This window comes from Dermacentor albipictus, chromosome 5 (assembly GCF_038994185.2).
Source record: "Dermacentor albipictus isolate Rhodes 1998 colony chromosome 5, USDA_Dalb.pri_finalv2, whole genome shotgun sequence".
Lineage (NCBI taxonomy): Eukaryota > Metazoa > Arthropoda > Arachnida > Ixodida > Ixodidae > Dermacentor > Dermacentor albipictus.
In genome coordinates, this window is record NC_091825.1 from 85,066,544 (window position 1) to 85,087,500 (window position 20,957).

Consider the following 20,957-nt stretch of genomic DNA (forward strand, 5'->3'; position numbering starts at 1 on the left):
TCAAAGCAGTGCACATTACATTCATAAATAAATGAGCTTAATCTTTCATTAAAAACAAGTTGTCGCTAACTGATTTAACTAAGTACTTTACGGCGCCGATTTCAATTTGCGAAGCTTCGCCAATCAATTTTGAAGATGACATTAGTTTCGATACATTTATTACGAGAGCGGGCAACTAAATGCATTGGTGGTCCAGTTATTTTGGTGCTTCAGTGCTTAAAAGGTCCTTTTTTTTTCGAAAATTACGTGGAACAGCAGTGCTGTCTTGCCGCAAGTCTGATGGCGCAAATTGCTAAACCAGTGCCATCGTCAAACTTCTCAGAAGTGAGCATTCCTTGTAATTTCACCGGCTACAACTCGTAAATTCCAGTCAGATATGCGATCAGTCAGATATACATTTCAAATATTTACGCAAGCAACGTCTGCCTCGATGAGTAATCTTGTTTACGGATTAGGACGGTGCTCTCTGCCGCAACCAAGTAAAATAAATGTGTGGCCTAGCAATAAACACCTGGATTTTCCAGTGGTGGGTACGCTGTTAAACACTAGGTGTAGGTAGTTGGGCAAGCATGATACAAACCGGGGAGCTCTTACTGAGGTCGAGTGGCCTCCTAAATAACAGAACTTATAATGCATTTTCCAGGGGATTCTCACTACTGACAGTTACTGAAGCTTCGTTTCTTTGTAGTATGCCATAAGGCAACCCCCCCTCCAACTCTCTCTCTCTCTCTAGATATCAAGAAAAAGGTACTGTCGATTCTCTATGTTTCTACCACATGACAGCTACTTTAAAGAACTTGCAGCAGTCAGAGACCTAAATATTCTCCAGCGGTAAGGCGTTGCCGCTAGCGGTTGCTTTTTCCATGGCTTGTTCTTAAGCAGCACTAATAGAGAAACGTGGAGTGAGTTGCATACGAAACATCATCCAAAACAAGCAGCAGTGAGGGCCAAATGTCAGGTGACTTCGCGCCTTAAGTATGTGCTGCTTAACACAGGCATTTTCTTGAGCATATAGTACAAGCAAAAAATTGGAAAGATACACTTAAGACTGCTTACTTGTGGGAATGCGAAAGCATTCATCCCTTTAATAAAGTTTTTTTTTTTGCGCGTTCCTTGCTGTCGCGCAAGACCTCGCCAGCGTTCCAACTGCACCTCGATGAGGCCAAATGAAAAGGCGCCAAGTGTCTCAACGCGCTCGCTTGCCCGTGAGGAGTTCATAACTCGATGGACCGCTCAGTGGTGTGGAAGTGGATATCAGCACTTCTTATTTTACACACTCATGACGTTGCGCCATCTTCTATAACGTTCAGTCAGCCAGATGGCTGCGACACGGCGTGCGCAATGATGCACGCACAAGATGCACCTCTAGACAACCAGAAACGTGGAGCCACCGTGGCTACGGTGAAGCGTGCTCCTCTGCTCCTCTCGCACCCCGGATGGCCAGGCTCGATTCCCACTCAGATGAATTTACTCTGCTTAGAAAAACCTCCCAGGGGATTATGGCGTCAATCCGAGAATTTTCTGACGCGTTTTTACTCTTTGCCGTCGGCCACTTGGGGTACCATCGTTCGTTGAAGCCGCCGACTACAACACCGGATTGATACCTACATTGATACAACGCCGCTGATACCTAACGTAATACGCGCTGAATAGCTGTAGTAATGAAGCACTATATCAACGGGGCTTTAGTATGAAGGCATCGTATGGCGCTAGTACATGCACTAATAGCATCGAGTTATGCCACGGTCCTGAAGAAATTTCTTCGAATCTATTAGACATCACGGTCGCATGCTAACTCTTGGCAACAGTCTCCCTACCATTCATTCTTCTGTGCGGTAACATACCAGAACTACCACTGGTAAACCTTCCCTGTCTTTCGAGACATGCTTTCCCTCTCTCTCTCTCTAAATATATGTCTTAGCGTATCATGCATAAACGCACTAAAAGGAAGCATTTGCTTTCGTCCCTATGGCCACAGTCGCGATTATGGCTTTCTGCGCGTCCAATTCTGTGAAAAAAGTTCTGCAGATCATGTTCATTATGTTCAAAACCATTCGCGCCGCTTCGTAGGAACGAACGGTTTTCATCGAAGCGCTGCTAGTTCGGTAACATGATTTCACGATAGCGTTTGCTTGTATGTCGCTGCGCCTGCTAGAGTTTGGTGATGGTGCACGCTTACCCTAAGCGCAGTCATCTCCAGAGCCCGGTGACCGAAGCGCAGCTCCGAGTTTGTCCAGTCGTGGAGCAGCTTCTTGGTCTCCTCCTTGTCCAGGTCGACCAGCCGCAGCGCTGACACGTTGGCCAGCACTCCCTGGAAACGCGTCATGTCCAGCGTGTGCGTGTCCTGCGCACGAGCGCGCGTCACATAAGCGCGTCACATAAGCGACATCCACCGCCTTCCTCTACCGTCAACATTAAACCTGCTGCACTCGAGGAAATTTTCTGAGCCAAAGATACTAGGATCGTGGCCACATCAGTCGCTGGCGCAACGAAGCCATTCGCGCACAGTGCCGTTCGTGAAGCGCACCAGCCTCAGTGACTGTTATAGTCCTCCTGTGCAGAAGCCTGCGTTCACGCACTGTTCATTCTCGTCCTGTTTTGCTTTTTCTATATACCTCACCTACGGTATAATGCAGCAAACCGCAGGCTCGTCTGGCTGACTTTCCTTTCTCTCCTTGCTTTCTCTCTCTTGCTCTGTCGTTCTATGTTTCATGTTGTTGTTTTTTTTGCGTTCCTTCACAGGCATCACCACGTCGAACTCGTGTAACCATACCGAAGGTTTGCGAGCCTACTAAAAATTGCTTCAGCTTTATTTCACATGACGTTGTAGTTGTTTTCAGCATGTAAAATTAAACTGATAACTGAAACGCTGGTTACATAGCGCCCTCGATGATATGTATCCATCATCCCTAAACTGCGTATATGCGTTCAATAACATTTATGTAATCTCTGTTGCCAAACTGTGGCCGAAGCCAAGCAGTAGGTCGTGGTATGGTGTCTTTACAGCAAGGGTTTATAAGGGCAGTTTCAGAGTTCACGTATAAATGGCGCTGGCCAGCTGTCTAACAAAGACCATCATGCAATCACGATCACACTATAACTCAGATCATGAAAATGAGACAAAGGCGTCGCACAGAAAACATCTGATGTCATATAAGGAAACATGGCGCATGTGCCTTCTGAGCATAGGTCGGAAAACTCGCTCATGAGCCCAATGACTGAGACTGACTCGTAAGTCGAGTGTATAAAAAAGCACGCCTGAATAAGATTTTGGTGAGCTTGAGTCCAAATGAGGGTAGAAGGCCTGGCTGATTAGAAGTCTGTGGAGTGAGGCTTAGCTGAGTCTTGGTGCTTGGTGGTGAGTCTTGGTGAGTCTGAACTTGGGCGAGGCCCCGGCCAAATTAAACTGCGGTGAAACTTAATCCGTTAGAACCAAGGCTGCGTTGAACTTCGGAGAACCTGTGCACTGAGTGGGGGCCTCAAGCAAGAAATACAAGTTGTGGTTTCATCATCATCATCAGCCTGGTTACGCCCACTGCAGGGCAAAGGCCTCTCCCATATTTCTCCAACAACCCCGGTCATGTACTAATTGTGGCCATGCCGTCCCTGCAAATTTCTTAATCTCATCCACCCACCTAACTTTCTGCCGTCCCCTGCTACGCTTCCCTTCCATTGGAATCCAGTCCGTAACCCTTAATGACCACCGGTTATCTTCCCTCCTCATTACATGTCCTGCCCATGCCCATTCCTTTTTCTTGATTTCAACTAAGATGTCATTACCTCGCGTTTGTTCCCTCACCCAATCTGCTCTTTTCTTATCCCTTAACGTTACACCTATCATTCTTCTTTCCATAGCTCGTTGCGTGGTCCTCAATTTGAGTAGAACCCTTTTCGTAAGCCTCCAGGTTTCTGCCCCGTAGGTGAGTACTGGTAAGACACAGCTATTATACACTTTTTTCTTGAGGGATAATGGCAACCTGCTGTTCATGATCTGACAATGCCTGCCAAACGCACCCCAGCCCATTCTTATTCTTCTGATTAGTTCTGTCTCATGATCCGGATCCGCAGTCATTACCTGCCCTAAGTAGATGTATTCCCTTACGACTTCCAGTGCCTCGCTGCCTATTGTAAACTGCTGCTTTCTTCCGAGACTGTTAAACATTACTTTGGTTTTCTGCAGATTAATTTTTAGATCCACTCTTCTGCTTTGCCTCTCCAGGTCAGTGAGCATGCATTGCAGTTGGTCCCCTGAGTTGTGGTTTAGTCTGACAGAATTTTGATTACTTTGCCGGCCTATGGTCAATATCGAAACGCTATCGCTAAATTTATGGTGCTGGTGGCAACGTGAAATAGTTATATGTTCCGAATCATTGCGCAAGGAAATAGAAAAATACCTAGCATAGAACTGCGCAGCTCCTGCGTTGTCGAGAGCACAACGTCGAGATTTACACTGCATATTTATGCTATCTGTTACGTTTACTTCCTGCACGCACACATGCCAGGTTTACGTACGCCCCTGTAACGCGTAGGCATCACTGCATCACGCAAATTGCCACCGCTCAGTCTAGACTTAGGCGTGATGCTGCGGCACGCTTCTACCCACCTCCCTGCTTCACCTGTGCGTCTCGTTTTCCTGCGAAAGCTGTGCCCGCTCTTCGCGGTACGGTGGAGGAGGTTTGTAAAGGAAGTGGTTGAAGGTTCGAAGGGGAAAGCAGGGCAATGGGTGGCATTCGAGCGTTGTTTCTCGTTATCAGCTCCACACTTACGATGAGGTCAGGCATGGCCAGACCCCAAAGCTTCGGCGGTGCCGCAAGAAGTGAGCAAGCCGGTCACCGAGTGCCGAGTGTGGTCGGTTGAGTTACCGCTCCTTCTGAGAGCGCTCACTTGACCTTCTCTGTACCGTGCATGGTGCTTGAAGATGACCGTCGGCACTATCGCTTTGAGCGTATGCGGTGCCGGCGTTCAGTGCTACCGCTAGCACATGTCATTATCACGGTTTTGCACCGGACGCACAGCATGCACTTCGACGCTTACGGCAGTTCATGTGATGACCGACGCTCTTGTTAAAACTATTCAAGCAACTGGTAACGTTCGAATGGGTAAGTTGTCCAGCTCGATCCTCGCGAATAGCGAGGTGAGCCGGACATTCAGCAGCCGGCGAACGCGACTCAATGCGCTCGATCTCGTGAGGGCGAGCGAAGCAGGCGGGCCGGAAGCACACCCTCTTCTGTCGCGCGCGAGGCATGGGGTCTAGGCGACGGAGAGGGGTGGGATAGGGGGGCGTCCTCCGGCGGCTTCTGCTTAGGGCACGGCCGTGCGAGCGCCGTATGCCGTTCTTGAAAGCGATCTGCGATGTTTGCAGAGTGCGCGTAGTGCCGGTAGGCGTTTTTAGAATTGCTACTAGGTCCAGCGGGGAGTGGCGTTTCTCACGGCGCCCGACGTTTCTGCGCAGGCGCGAGTAAGAGCGGGTGCAAGACAGAAAATATGGGGGCCTTTGCTCCTTGAATATGTGAGTCAGCCTAGGCACTACGGAGGAGTTTTCTCAAGCATACGTTGTATGTGTTTATCCCCTAGGCATGCTGGCATTGCGGAGTGTGTTGGTTTGTTTACGCTCCGCTGCTGGCTGCCGGCCCGGTGAGGCCGTGGGCACGGACGCCCCATTTGGTGATCGCTGCATGTGAAGGGGCAAGGCTCGGACTGGTATTGTATGAGTCGCGGGTTGCACAGAAATGTTACCCAGAAATGCCCCCCCCCCCCCCCCTCGGAAGAAAATCCTGGGTACGTGCCTGCTGGCGAGTGTACTTTGCACTTCAGAAATATTCTGCACAACAATAGCCTCCGGCACGACCCGACTGCTAAAGCTGGGTCCGCACGACGGATCAATTGCCGCCGACTAGCATTGCGTGTAGCTCAGGGCCGGCAAACCATACGGCACACGAGGACGAGGCACGTAAGCTGCTGGCGGCGCAATTCGTTGCGGCTAAGCCGCGTCACACTAGTGCGCGGGATGTGGTCCTTCGTTCGAGTCCTGCTTAAGACGAAAGCGCGTCACACATCTACTGGTACCCATTTCTCCGTGCAGAAATTCAGCAGAACCCATCTTCACCATGAATGTGGGCCGAAATGCGGTTAGCATTGAGGCAATGTATCGACACGCTGCATTGCAACTTCCGTACCACCTCATGGATAAGGCCTGTATGCAGCTGCATGGGCTGATCTCTCACGCTTTCCTCTCGACACGCTGCGCGATCTAACGCCACCGCAGCATCGTCTCCCCGTATACAGCGGCTGTGTGAATCAAACTTGCGTGAATCGAATTACATAAAATTGTTTACTTGCAGTTAATAGCATTTCTTCGTTTGTTTTTTTTTTTAAATTAGACATTGACGTCGTTTCATCGTTAAGAGGAAGCTTTAGCTCGAGTGCTCCTATTTAAATACACGTAAAAGGAGGATTCGTTTTTCTCGGCAACCACTGCATTAAATTTGACGAGATTTGTTGCATTTAAAAGAAACTCTTAACGTCTAGTGACTGTTGGTTTCAAATTTCTGAGTTAGGTCGTCAATGTTTTATTAAAAGTCTGCAAAAATAGGAAACTTTCAAGAAACGAAACTACCAAATATACTACTCTGTAACACAACAATGAAAAATGATACCACAATTCTGTAAATTGCGTGTAATAGCACATCTAAAGCTGACAAAATTGAAATGTTACACTTGAATATAAAAAAAAATTATAATATGGAAATACAGCTTTCGCAGAACCCTCGTAACTAACGTAACAAATTTACGTAAGATGTAAAATGATGTGATGAATTTGTCCGTTTTTATTGATCTAATGGATGCCGTTTACAGATCCGTGATATCAATTCTTTATGCAGAACAATGAATTTGTAAACTTCGTTCTATTTTTTTTTTACGGTGTAATATTCGAAAATTTTTTTGGCGGAATTCAGGCCCTAAATTGAAAGTCCACCTCCAGTAGGCCCTAGAATGTAAATTTCTCTCTCAAATGCAACAAATGTCATTAAAATCGGTCCAGGCGTTATCTCCGAAAAGCGTTCTTGCGTTTCACATGTATTTGAATAGGCAGCGTCGGAGTTGGGCCCGAGCTAACGCTTCCTCTTAAAGCTCACTGTATTTTTTTTTTTCACTTACCAAATACATGTAACCTGTTACATTTCTGAGGAAACAAGCTATAACAAGCGACGCAGCTTTGATTACCTAAATTTGGTGGGCACTACAGAGTGCAATGGGATGAAAATAGCACGTGAGCTGCCTCATTCTCATCACCAGCTCACTACTTATGCGATTGCAAGACATGATAATTTAAAAGTTGAATAATATTCAGACTTATGTTACGTTATATTTCAGATTTGGATACTTTTTCAAGTAACCTGACTTTTGCTAATGGCCTTTACAAGTAGTTGTCTAGGTCTAAATGGGAAAACAAGTGAAGAGCGCCGGGAGGAGGTCCACCAAACGGGCAACAAATTGAAACAGTGCTGCTATTGAGCGATAGCGATCACCACTTTGGACGTTGATGTCAAGGAATCACCTATAGATGATTTTGCAGTTCCCACTGGTCCAATCGAGAGATGCCTTCTCCCAGTCCCAGCAGCAATGAACCTTTGCGCTTCATAGAAGACCCAGGCCGGAGCGTCATGGCATTGAGAAACGACAGCCTTCTGAGCAAGGTGTACCTATAGGTTACACCTTAAAAATGTGCTTCAGCGCGGTAATCACGTGCGTTTCTGTGTCACTGCAGATGCCTTCACAAGAAAATGAGAGAAGATTACCACATCAAATTTTGAAAATAGTTTCCTAATAAAGATAAACAATGTGCGAAGAACCGAGGATGCAATGTGTACTTGGGGAATGTCAGAAAAGTAGGGAGAAATGAGCAATAATGTAATTGATTATGTTTAATGCTTGGTCAATTACTTTGGTAGATTCTTATTGGTAACTGTAATCAGTTACACTTTTATAAGTAGTATAAATAACGGGAATTTGTTACTTTCTTTCGTGTATGTACTGATGCAAATAGAGGCTCAGACAAGAATCTCGTAATATTGAAACGTGTTCTTAAACGTGTTATCTTTTTAAGGGAGCTGCACTGCACCCGTTAACATCTTCAAGTTATCGTTGCGCTGCGTCATTTGATACTTACTCGAATGTTATCGTTATTTCCATCTGTTGCGTACGTTCTAGCTGACCCTTGTGCAATCTTATTGCATGCACAACGCGATTAGCGTCATATCTTCTGGAAAGTATGCGAGCACCGGCGATTACCCTCGAACCTCTAATGAATCATCTATCAGGACTGACGTGCCTGACGCGCAGGTCAGATTTCGATTATCACCGACAGTGTTCGCCGCTAGGGTCACTTGGCTTTGTGGACACAGGTCTGCCTCACAAAAAGTCAGTGTCGTGATTCACAGTTTTGCTGCTCTGCTCTTCACCCTCGCTACAACTTGACAATATACGAGGGCGACTCAGAAAGTTCTTGCCCCTATTTTTCATTAGCCAATATAAGGTGCATGAGGGTAAATAAAAATACGCGTGCTATTCCATGAACCTAACACTATTTTCCCCTCACCGGTTCAGACATATGCTCCACCGCCGCAGAAATTGCCGTCAGTCAGCGATGCATGCGGCACCACCGAATGCTCATTGTCATGCAAGTCTTCACGGCCGTTTGCAAACTCACAACACAACCACCTCACACCTCTCAATGCAAGACACGTTTCCCTATACGTGAGCTCCATTTCTCTGTGGATTTAAATGGGCGTTCATCCCTTTCTCCAGAGAATACGAATCACACTTCGTTGCTTGTAGGTCGTGGATGTGTGGAGCGCCAAGCCATGTTCAATTGACAATATCACCATGCCACGGAGCTACCGGCAGATAAGGCTGGGTCGGTGCAAGAAAGGTTCACTGCTGGGAATAGATATTGACACGTGTACTTATCTTTATCGGGCGACCAAGTTTCGCCCCCTAACAAATGTTGTCGCACAGCGCGGGACGCGCCTACATGTATCCGAAGTTTCTGGAAATTTATCGATGCTTCTATCCGCAGTGTGTTGTCGCCGAACCTCGTGTTATCTGATTTATTCGCCTGTCGCGAATGGTGTAGAACTTTGTAGAAGGCACGCGGGTCCGAACGATTAGTCTGGAACATTCGACGGCTGCTCTATAAAAGCCGACACGCTTGACCCGCTGATCAGATTTTCGACGATCGCCGACCGTGTTCGCCGCTATCGTTGTGCTATAAGTGTAGCCTGTTTTGTGGGCACAGGTTCGCCCAATAAAAGTTAGTTTTGTCTATCACAGTATTGCTACTGTGTTCTTAACGTCACCACCACGTGACATCTGGTGGAGGGGCTTTTGGTCCATGTACCGGACGCCCCCGACAAGCCGTGATCCAAGCCCGGAACGCAAAGACAACACCAACGCAGTCCCGGACCATCGAGCAAGCCGCCGTCTTCAACAACTGCCGCCGGAGCACGGACTTTTGCCTGAGACGACCAGAAAGATTGCCACCAAGTCCACCCCAATGGCAGCCCCGGCATCGCCCATCGTGCTACAGCAGCCCAGGGAGCCTCCGACGTTCCGTGGTTCAACTTTCGAGGACCCGGAAGGCTGACTTGAGACGTACGAGAGAGTCGCTAAGTTTAACAACTGGAACAGCGACGACAAACTGCGTTATGTCTTCTTCGCATTGGAAGACGCGGCCAGGACGTGGTTCGAGAACCGAGAAGCCACCCTAACGACCTGGGAACTTTTCCGAAGCAGCTTCCTGCAGACATTCGCAAGCGTCGTACGCCGAGAACGAGCCCAAGCGCTATTGGAAACCCGGGTGCAGCTACCTAATGAGACGACCGCGATCTACACGGAAGAAATGAGCCGTCTCTTCCGCCACGCCGACCCTGAAATGCCCGAGGAGAAGGAAGTCCGCCTGCTGATGCGTGGTGTGAAGGAGGAACTTTTTGCCGGAATGGTACGAAGCCCACCGAAGACCGTGGACGAGTTTCTTCACGAGGCCACCAGCATCGAGAAGACACTCGAGATGCTAAACCGGCAATTCGACCGCCGCACGACCTCGACAAACTACGGCGGAGTTCAGTCACTGGCCGCCGAAGACCTACGCGAGACTATCCGAGCTGTCGTGCGGGAGGAGCTACAAAAGCTGTTCCCATCATCACAGCCTCAAGTGGCTTCGATTGCCGACGCCGTGCGTGAGGAACTCCAACAACAACTTGGAGTAGCCCCTGAATCGCCGCAGCGTGAGCCGCAAGCGATGACCTACGCCGCCGTCGCACGCCGCCAAGGACCCCCTCCGCGACCGCGCCAGGGCCCTGTCACGCCGCAGTTCCGTCGTACGCCGCCGCCACCGCCAACACGACAACCCGTCGCCCAGCGCACCTACGCGAGGAAGACTGACGTTTGGAGCGCCCCCGACCACCGCCCGCTCTGCTACCACTGCGGTGAAGCCGGCCATGTGTACCGCCGATGCCCATACCGAGAGATGGGACTGCGAGGTTTCGCCGTTAACGCACCGCGGCCACAGATTGGCGAACGACCCCGCGATATCGCCGACTACCTCGCCGCTACTCAATGGAGCCCTCGACGACCATCCCGTTCGCCGTCACCAGGCCGCTACCTGTCGCCACAGCGCCGACCATACACCGGCCCAGCCCGGGGCCGCTCTGCGAGCCCATATCCGGAAAACTAAAAGCAGCAACCGATGGAGGTGCGGTTGCTGTTCGTCGAACTGACGAAGATCCTCCGCCGCCGACGAAGACGACGACGAAACGATCTCGACGACATAACAACGACACGCCGCCGTCCCGACGAAGTCAGGAAGGCAAGACTACACCGACGAACGACGACTTGACGACGCGACGTTCCAACTTCAGTTCAACACGACGCAGCCGTGATCCGACGCCATGACCTAACTGCAACGCCAGACAAAGAACCACCGACCTCGACGTGCTTCTCGACGGCCACGCAGTCACTGCCTTAGTCGACACAGCGGCTGATTACTCCGTCATGAGTGGACACATCGCCGCCCAGTTGAAGAAAGTTAAGACTGCGTGGGAAGGCCCTCAAATTCGAACCGCTGGAGGACACCTCATCACGCCGTCTGGAGTCTGCACGGCAAGAATTACCGTTCATGACCGGACTTACCCTGCCACCTTCGTTATCCTCCAACAGTGTTCACGAGACGTCATTCTCGGCATGGACTTCTTGAGTCAACATGGCGCAGTGATCGACCTGAAGTCGAAATCGATAACGCTGTCACAAGATCAAGCGATACCGCCGGAGACCTGTGGTAGTCACCACGCCTTGAGTGTGCTCGAAGATCAAGTGAGCATCCCGCCACGCTCCAGCATTATTATTTCCGTCGGCACTGAAACACCCGCTGACGTAGAAGGTGTCATCGAGGGCGACCAACATCTATTGCTCGACCGTGAAACTTGCGTCGCAAGAGGGATCGCTCGACTCCACGGAGGGCAAGTGGAAGTTATGGTAACCAACTTCAGCCAAGAGTTCAAGCACATGAACAAGGGCACGACAATCGCATATATCGAGGAAATTGTGGAAACCAGCAATGCCTTTGTCCTCACGGATTCAGCCGTATCTACCCCGATGAGCATAGTCCCCGAACCAGACTTCGACGTGAATCCAAGTCTTCCTATGAGTAAGCAGCAACAGATCAGAAGTCTTCTTCGACGATACAAAGACTGCTTTTCGACGTCATCGAGGATTCGACAAACACCAGTTGCAAAGCATCGCATAATAACCGAAGAGAGCGCTCGACCACTCCGCCAGAGCCCTTACCGAGTTTCGATGCGAGAACGTGAAGCTATTAGGCAACAAGTCGACGAAATGCTGCGCGACGACATCATCCAGCCGTCAAAAAGCCCGTGGGCCTCTCCTGTAGTCCTGGTAAAGAAAAAGGATGGAACCCTACGCTTCTGCGTCGATTATCGTCGACTGAACAAGATCACGAAGAAGGATGTGTACCCCCTTCCACGGATGGACGACGCATTGGATCGGCTCTGCAACGCTAAATACTTCTCGTCGATGGATCTCAAGTCTGGCTACTGGCAAATAGAAGTCGACCAGAGAGATCGCGAAAAGACTGCCTTCATCACGCCAGACGGCCTCTACGAGTTCAAGGTCATGCCATTCGGACTGTGCTCGGCACCGGCAACGTTTCAGCGCGTCATGGACACGGTGTTAGCCGGACTGAAGTGGCAGACGTGCCTTGTCTACCTGGACGACGTCGTTGTCTTCGCCGGAAATTTCGACGATCACCTTAGGCGGCTTGCGACAGTGTTAGAAGCCATCAAGTCATCAGGGCTCACTCTGAAGCCGGAAAAGTGCCGCTTCGCTTACGATGAGCTTTTGTTTCTAGGCCACGTGATCAGCAAATCAGGAGTACGCCCTGACCCACAGAAGACAGCTGCCATCACAAAGTTCCCGCAGCCAACCGACAAGAAGGCAGTGCGCAGATTCCTTGGCATGTGTGCCTACTATAGGCGCTTTGTCAAGGACTTTTCACCCATCGCGGAGCCGCTAACACATCTAACCAAATGTGATGTCGCGTTCAAGTGGGAAACGCCGCAGGCCAAGGCATTTCAAGAACTCAAACGACGCATGCAGATGCCGCCGGTACTTGCACACTTCGACGAGGACGCCGATACCGAAATCCACACTGACGCCAGTAGTCTAGGCCTCGGCGCCGTCCTAGTCCAGAGGAAAGAAGGACTTGAAAGGGTGATATCGTATGCTAGCCGGTCGCTGTCAAAAGCGGAAAGCAACTATTCTACGACTGAGAAGGAATGCCTCGCCATCATTTGGGCTACAGCTAAATTCCGCCCTTACCTCTATGGCAGGCCATTCAAAGTCGTCAGTGACCATCACGCATTGTGTTGGCTAGCTAACTTAAAGGACCCTTCAGGACGGCTGGCGCGGCGGAGCCTCAGACTACAAGAATATGACGTCACGGTAATATATAAGTCCGGAAGAAAACACTCCGACGCCGACTGCTTATCGCGCGCCCCCATCGATCCCCCGCCGCAAGACGACGAGGACGACGACGCCTTCCTTGGGATAATAAGCGCGGAAGACTTCACTAAACAGCAACGAGCCGACCCGGAGCTAAAAGGCCTCGTCGAGTATTTGGAAGGGAACACCGACGTTGTCCCTAGGACATTTAAGCGCGGGTTATCTTCGTTCACGCTACAAAACAACCTGCTCGTGAAGAAGAACTTCTCACCAGTCCGCGCCAGCTACCTTCTTGTTGTACCGTCTGCGCTGCGTCCAGAAGTACTGGACGCCCTACACGACGATCCAACCGCTGGGCACCTTGGATTCTCCCGGACGCTGTCGAGAATACAGGAAAGGTATTACTGGCCGCGTCTGACCGCCGACGTTGCCCGTTACGTCAAGACATGCCGAGACAGTCAGCGACGCAAGACACCACCGACAAGGCCAGCAGGATTACTGCAGCCGATCGAACCCCCTCGCCGACCATTCCAGCAGATTGGGATGGATTTGTTGGGGCCGTTTTCGATATCAACACCCGGGAATAAGTGGATCGTCGTGGCGACGGACTATCTCACCCGTTTTGCTGAAACTAAAGCTCTACCAAAAGGCAGCGCAATCGGAGTGGCGAAATTTTTCGTCGAGAACATCCTGCTGCGACATGGTGCCCCAGAAGTCCTCATCACCGACAGAGGAACGGCTTTTACAGCAGAGCTCACACAAGCCATTCTGCAGTACAGCCAGACAAGCCACAGGAGGACAACTGCCTACCATCCACAGATGAATGGTCTCACGGAACGCCTGAACAAGACGCTTGCTGACATGCTAGCAATGTACGTCGACGTCGAACACAAGACGTGGGACGCGGTCCTGCCGTACGTAACCTTTGCGTACAACACGGCGGTGCAAGAAACAACACAGATCACGCCGTTTCAGCTGGTTTACGGCAGGAACCCGACGATGACGCTTGACGCCATGCTGCCGCACGTAACTGACGAAGAGAATGTTGACGTCGCTAGCTATCTCCGGCGCGCCGAAGAAGCCCGACAGCTCGCCCGCTTGCGAATCAAGAGCCAGCAGAGGACCGACAGCCGACACTACAACCTCCGACGACGCTTCGTCGAGTACCAGCCTGGCGACCGTGTTTGGGTCTGGACCCCGATACGCCGACGAGGACTCGGTGAGAAACTCCTCCGACGCTATTTCGGACCCTACAAGGTCATCCGACGTATTGGCGCTCTGAACTATGAGGTCGTGCCAGACGGCATTTCGCATTCGCAGCGGCGCCGCGCACGATCTGAAGTGGTCCACGTGGTGCGCCTTAAACCCTTTTACGGACGCTGACGAACTTTTTTTTTCATTTCATTTATTGAAGCCTTAAAGGCCCGGAGGCATTACATAAGGCGGGGGCAAACAAAGTATGAGGAACTCATCACGCTAAAGAGGGAAAAGAGGAAGGAAAGATAGACGAAGAATAGAAACGGAAACAACGCTCAGGAGGGAACCGAGCAAGCAGTAGTAACATCAAAATCACTGTAAAGAAACCATAATATACAACAAAATATATAGTGCATAAATACTATTAAAAACATATGCGTGAGAACGAATTATTATCAATTAATTACATAAAAGGGGTCAATAAGCAAATGCATTTGAGACGAACCATTCTAGGTGTAGTAGATAGTTAGTTTCTCACGGAAAGTCGTGTGGTCGGCGGAAGAAACAATACTGTCGGGCAGAGTGTTCCACAGCGCTATTGCATTAGGAAAAAAAGAATCCCTCATCGACGACGTACGGCATTGAATGTGCGCGATTGGACAGCTGTGGTTGAGGCGGGGAGAGATTCTAGGCGGGGGTTGTAGTCGAGGGTGTCTGGCTATTGGGTGATAGTAGTAAGAGTGAAGCATGCAGAGACGCGAGATGATACGACGTGATTGGAGACTGGGAAGATCGAGTGTGCGTTTTAGTTCAGTTATGCTGGTTTTACTTGAGTAGTTTGACATGATAAAGCGTGCAGCACGATTCTGAATGGCTTCTAATTCGTAGGTGAGATATGCTTGCGAGGGGTGCCAGATAGATGATGCGTACTCCAGTTTCGGCCGAACGTATGTCTGATATGCAAGTTTTTTATAGCGGGCGATGCGGATTTCAGATTGCGACGCAAGAAACCAAGTGTGCGCGAGGCGTTTGCGCATATTGTTTCAATGTGAGTAACCCATGATAATGATGATGTTAAGTGAACACCTAGATACTTATAGCAGTCTGTCCGTGGTATTCTGGTTGAGCTTATGTGGTACGCGTAGTTTGTGGCGCTGCGCTTACGTGAAAAGGACATACATTGGCACTTATTAAGGTTAAGAGGCATGAGCCATTTTTCACACCATGAAACGATAGTGTCGATGTCTTCTTGTAAGTCAATGGAATCACCAGGGTTATGGATGGCGTTGAAGATGACGCAGTCATCAGCAAAAAGACGCAGTCTAGTATTTGTGTTACATGGCAGGTCATTGACATAGATTAAAAATAACAGCGGGGATAAGCCTGCTCCCTGGGGGACACCGGATGTAACATCAGAAATGTGTGAGTCATGAGAGTTAGCGGATGTGTATTGTACGCGTCCTTTTAAGAAATGTTCGATCCAAGTAATCAGTGATGGGGGGATTCCAAGAGTAGATAATTTGGCAAGTAGGTGATTGTGAGGGACGCGGTCGAAGGCCTTCGAAAAGTCTAAGAAGATGGCGTCAATTTGTAGGTGATTGTCCATGTGTTGTAAGATTTCATCGGTGAATTCAGAGAGCTGAGTTTCGCAGGATAATAGTTTTCTAAAACCATGCTGATATGAATAGAAGAAGTTAATTGATTCAAGGTAGTGCATTAGATTGGTTGCTATGATATGTTCCAGCAGTTTAGAGGGGATACTGGTTAGAGAAATTGGACGATAGTTACATGCTTTTGTTTGATCACCAGATTTATGGACGGGAATGATTTGAGCCTTTTTCCAATCGTGGGGAACTTCACCAGTACTGATTGATTGTTGGAAAAGTAAGCTAAGTATTGCGCTTGACAGGGAACTGGTGTTCTTAAGTAATTTGCTGCTGATTTGATCGCAACCAGCCGAGGAGGATAATTTTAGAGCCAGTATTAGCCCAGCTATTCCATCAGCGTTGATCTGGATATCGGGCATTGTGGACAGCGAGTGGCATGGTAATTCGTCAGAACTGAAGTTTATAGCAGGAGAAAATACTGATGTGAAGAAATTGTTAAGAGCTGTAGCACATTTTTCAGTGTCAATTAGTACATTGTCGTCGTCTGATAGTTGTAACTGAGTTTGGCGCCTAGGCGGGGAGATAATCTGGAAGAATTTACGAGGGTTGGACTGAAGGATTGATAAGAGGTCAGTTGAGAAAAATTTGTTTTTGGAAGCATTCAATTCCTTGATGTATTTTTGACGCTTAGTTCGTACCTTTCCCAAGCTCTGTGGTTATTAGTTAACTTTGCTTTCCGATAATGGCGTTTTTTCTTATTAAGTAGGCGTTTTAGGTGTTGCGTAAACCACTGGTTATTTTTGTCGGTATTTATAAGGATAGTAGGGATATATATGTTTTTTAAGTTTAGCATAGTGTTTTTATATAATTCCCAATTGGCGTTGACCGAGCGAGCAGAGTATGACTGTCGAAAATCTTCGTAGAAGAGTGCAAGTTCGCGGTTAAATGCGTCGAAGTTAGCTTTTTTGTAATCAGTGATTAATTTTTGCGTTGGGGCTTTCTTTTTAATGGCAATGAAATGCCGATATGAAGTACGTTGTGGTCGCTAATGCCAGGGAGCGAAGTCAAATTTTTTATGTTTTCCGGGCTAGATGGTAATAAGAGATCCAGGGTGTTGTCGCCCCTAGTTGGGCATGTTATTGCTTGGTGGAGGTTAAAGTCTAGTGTTAATTCAAGAAACTGTTTGGGTTCACTACAGGGTGTTCTGTTGGGTACTGAAAGTAGTGGCCAATTGATGCTGGGATGATTAAAGTCTCCAAAAAAGAAGATAGGTGTAGCGGGCATATCTTTTTTTATTTGTTCTAAAGAGAGGCGTAAGAAATTGCAAAATGAGGGGTTACTGTCTGGTGGACGGTAACAGATTCCAAACACTATTTTGCCAATTGTACTGTGCAGGCTTACCCATGTTAGTTCGATGTTGTCGTCGTGATTTATCAGGGATGACGGTAAGCTGTTTTTAACGGCGATTAGTACACCTCCCCGTCGCCTATCATGCCGATCGCGTCGGTAAACTGTTAAGTTAGGGTAGGATGGAAAAACTTCGTCATTTTTGTTCTTTTCTTTGCTACGAGTGCTTTTGTTTATTACCTTCTTTTGTTTGCAGCATCCGGTCGATGCTTTTTAAGAGGGGGGTAATGACACGTGTACTTATCTTTATCGGGCGACCAAGTTTCGCCCCCTAACAAATGTTGTCGCACAGCGCGGGACGCGCCTACATGTATCCGAAGTTTCTGGAAATTTATCGATGCTTCTATCCGCAGTGTGTTGTCGCCGAACCTCGTGTTATCTGATTTATTCGCCTGTCGCGAATGGTGTAGAACTTTGTAGAAGGCACGCGGGTCCGAACGATTAGTCTGGAACATTCGACGACTGCTCTATAAAAGCCGACGCGCTTGACCCGCTGATCAGATTTTCGACGATCGCCGACCGTGTTCGCCGCTATCGTTGTGCTATAAGTGTAGCCTGTTTTGTGGGCACAGGTTCGCCCAATAAAAGTTAGTTTTGTCTATCACAGTATTGCTACTGTGTTCTTAACGTCACCACCACGTGACAATATGTTGACTTCGTATTTGCATCCGACATTTGGCTAAAAAAATAAAAAGAGTTTCTGATTCGCCCTTGTTTATGGCGCTGGTTCTACTATGCCCAGCACCAGAGAATTGTTTTTTATGTGTGATTCAAGAGTGCCACATACTGTTAGATATGGAGCTGTTTCCTGCGATTACTTCGAGTTCCCCAGACCACGTCGGATTGCAGCACAGCTAATTGAGGAATGCAGAAGCAGGAAAGCGCATTCCAGAGAAGCGGCCGAGCAAACAAGTTTAAGGCAACAAGTTCACGTGCCAACAAGTTCGTGCACCGCCGGGATTTGCAGGTGGGCGTCGGACAATGGAGCATGAGCAGCCCCCTCCTTCTCCTCGTTGGAAGTGCATTGCCAGTCTGCGAGGCAAGACCGCAGAGAAGCCGCCAGGTGTGACACCGCGACACGGGCGCCTACCATTGGCTGAAAGTGGCGTCATCGGAGCGGACTCTCCCATTGGTCAAACATGACGTGACTTGCAGTGCTCGAAGGGTTTATAAGAAGCCTTCCAGAGAGACCTGAGGATTCTGGGATATGCCCTGATTCCCTGATTCACCTCTCTCGAACTTCTTGCCGCGGGCCGCAGCGTCCGAGTTGCTGCTGGCCCGTAATGACTGTACGACTGTTACTTGTCGCTCACCTCCCTGTATAGAATGTAGAATAAATCCTCCCAAGTTTGGGTTTTTCATCCCGAAGTCCCGTCCTTCAACCCCTACATCTGGTTGGCAGCGGTAGGATCGCCTCCGAATGCATCAGCTGGTGGCAGCGCTACGGATAAACCTTCGTCGAGAGAGATCCTAAGGAACCGGGAAGAGCGAAGAAGAGAGAGCCTTCGTCGAAAGAGGTCCGAAGAGACTGGGAGTATCGAAGAAGGAGCGAGCCTTCGACCCAGGGAGTCCGGAAGGAACCGGGTACAGCGGACAAATGAACCGGATGGCAGGGTGCTGCAACCGTAAGTGAGCGCGTGGTTTTTTTCCTTATGATTCGCCAGATTCAAAGGTTGTGTGTTCAATTTTGATAGTTCTGGGAATCGGGAATTTGTTGCATTGTGTGTTTGCACAAATTAATTAAGGAAAACAGTTTTAACCACCTGTCGGGGCAGCTGCCATGGATCTTAGAAGGTTGACGAGGTTAGACTTGTTGTTGGTGTGCGACGATTTGGGAGTTGAGGCGGACGAACGGATGTAAACGCCAGCTATCATAAAGGCGATTAACGATAGTGGCAATGATGAGAAAAGCATTGAGCTTGCTTGGGAGGTGATACAGGAGCCACGGGAGCGTGTGCGTCGTGTACGTTTGCGGGAGCGCCGTGAACTTAGGAGTAAGCGTCAGCGTGAAGAACGCGAGAATGAACGGAAGCATGAGCTTCAGGAACTTACTCTTAGGTGTGAGCGTCACGGACGTGAGAATGAACGCGAGCTTGAGCGTGAGCAAACGTATGAGAGAGAGAAGGCAGCACTGATCAAAGAGATACAGTATTGTGATCAGTTATTGGCACAGAGACAACGGCTGTCTGAGAATTCTGTAGGTAGTACAGAGCGAAAGAATGAGCAAGTGTCTAGCGGACTTTCGCCAAAAGCCGACGAGAAGAGTAGTGCCTGTGAGATTAGCTGCAGATTGATAAGTGAAGGGAAAAGGCTAGCTGCTAACGATGCCTTAGTGGCAACAGAGGCCGTTAAAGGCCGCAGTGAGAGCGACGAGGTGCTGTGCCAACAGATGACTGTGGAGACAGCTAGGCCAGCTGCGAACAAATTGGCACAGTTACCACGTGTGTGCGTCGCTGGTAAGGTTAGCGAGGTTGCTAGCGAGGAAAAGGGTACTGTTGACGCGGCAGACGCGAGCACCCATGTAGAGCCAGATCTGCGTGCAGAAGTGAAGTGCGAGCTGGACGATGCAGTTGAGAATAGCTCTCGGGGTGGCGAGCTCCGTAGCTCACGAGAGAACAACTGCATTGTCCAGGGATCGGTGCGGCTCTCCGCCAGTCTAGGTAGCCTAGAGAGGGATGATTCAGTTATTAATCATTCGGACTGTGCGCGTGAGACAGCGATCGATACCGACGGGCTGTGTGCCGATGCACAGCGTGCGCTGGGCAATGTAGTAGAGGGCAGTTCGCAAGAGTGCGAGTTGTCTAACTCGAGTAAAGCCTGCTGCATTGTGCCAGAGTCGGTTGAGCTGTCCGTCAGTCGAGGCAGAGATAATGCTGATTTAAATGAAAATCAATCAGACTGTGCGGGTAAGAGACCGATCTGGGCCGACGAGATGTGTACCGGCCAGCACGAGGCACGAGAAGGCTACATGAAAGCGAGTGCAAAGACAAAGCGCCTTAAAAAGAAGCGCGGTAAAAACCGAAAGTCGGTAATTAATGTAGCGCCGCCAAAGATGGCGAGAAACCCAAAAGGGCAGGGCGCGAGGAAGAAGGTGCGGTCGTCTAGGACGATGTTGACGCATCCAAAATGGTCGAGCCACCGGTCAAAGGGGGACCGCGAAGAATGTTCTGCGCGGACGCGGACAAAGGGCACGGGGCAGTTAAGCTCCTCGTCGTTCCGTAGTTCTTTTTATAGCTCAGCGTGCAGTTCGAAGAAACGCAAGGTGGCAGGACGGGACCAGGTGGGGAGTGGCGACGCGGTCAATCGAGTTCGTGTTGAAAGCGGGGCGCGGGGACGCAAATTGGCAGGAGACAGTAACGTCTTGGGGGAGCTGATAGTGAATCAGCCCTTTTGTTGTCTCTCGGCAGCCAGAGTAGCTTTCAGACCACGCCCACCACGGGTTCGACTCAGAGTATGAGTCAGACGTAAGCGTTTGGAAAGGGAGGCCAGGAGCGCTTCCGTAGAAATGAAGTGTTGTTTTTTATTTTTGAGCATCGAAAAGTTTTCGCGATTTGAGACTAGGATTTCTTTCAATGTGTAAGGTTTGAGCTTTGTTTATGTTTTCGTTCGAGAAGCTCGAGATTTGAAAGATGCGTTTTAGGTAAACATGTAGTCTCGCGAGATGCTCATTAATAAGTAGATAGGCTTTTTTTTTGTGTGTGTGTGAGTAACCTGAAGGTCAAGGTTATC

The 20,957-nt window shown here is 49.2% G+C and overlaps 1 protein-coding gene across 3 annotated transcripts in view; it reads right to left on the reverse strand.

The window, feature by feature from the left end:
- LOC135905790 (glutamate receptor ionotropic, kainate 2-like) overlaps positions 1-20,957 on the reverse strand; it is a 352,682-nt gene that overhangs the window by 156,860 nt on the left and 174,865 nt on the right. For 2 of the 3 annotated variants that reach the window (XM_065436835.2, XM_065436837.2), the window contains one exon: positions 2,180-2,344. The exons of the other annotated variant lie outside the window; for it this stretch is intronic. In XM_065436835.2, the coding sequence (XP_065292907.2) occupies positions 2,180-2,344 (165 nt within the window). The remainder of the gene's footprint in view (positions 1-2,179; positions 2,345-20,957) is intronic. 3 annotated transcript variants of the gene reach the window in all.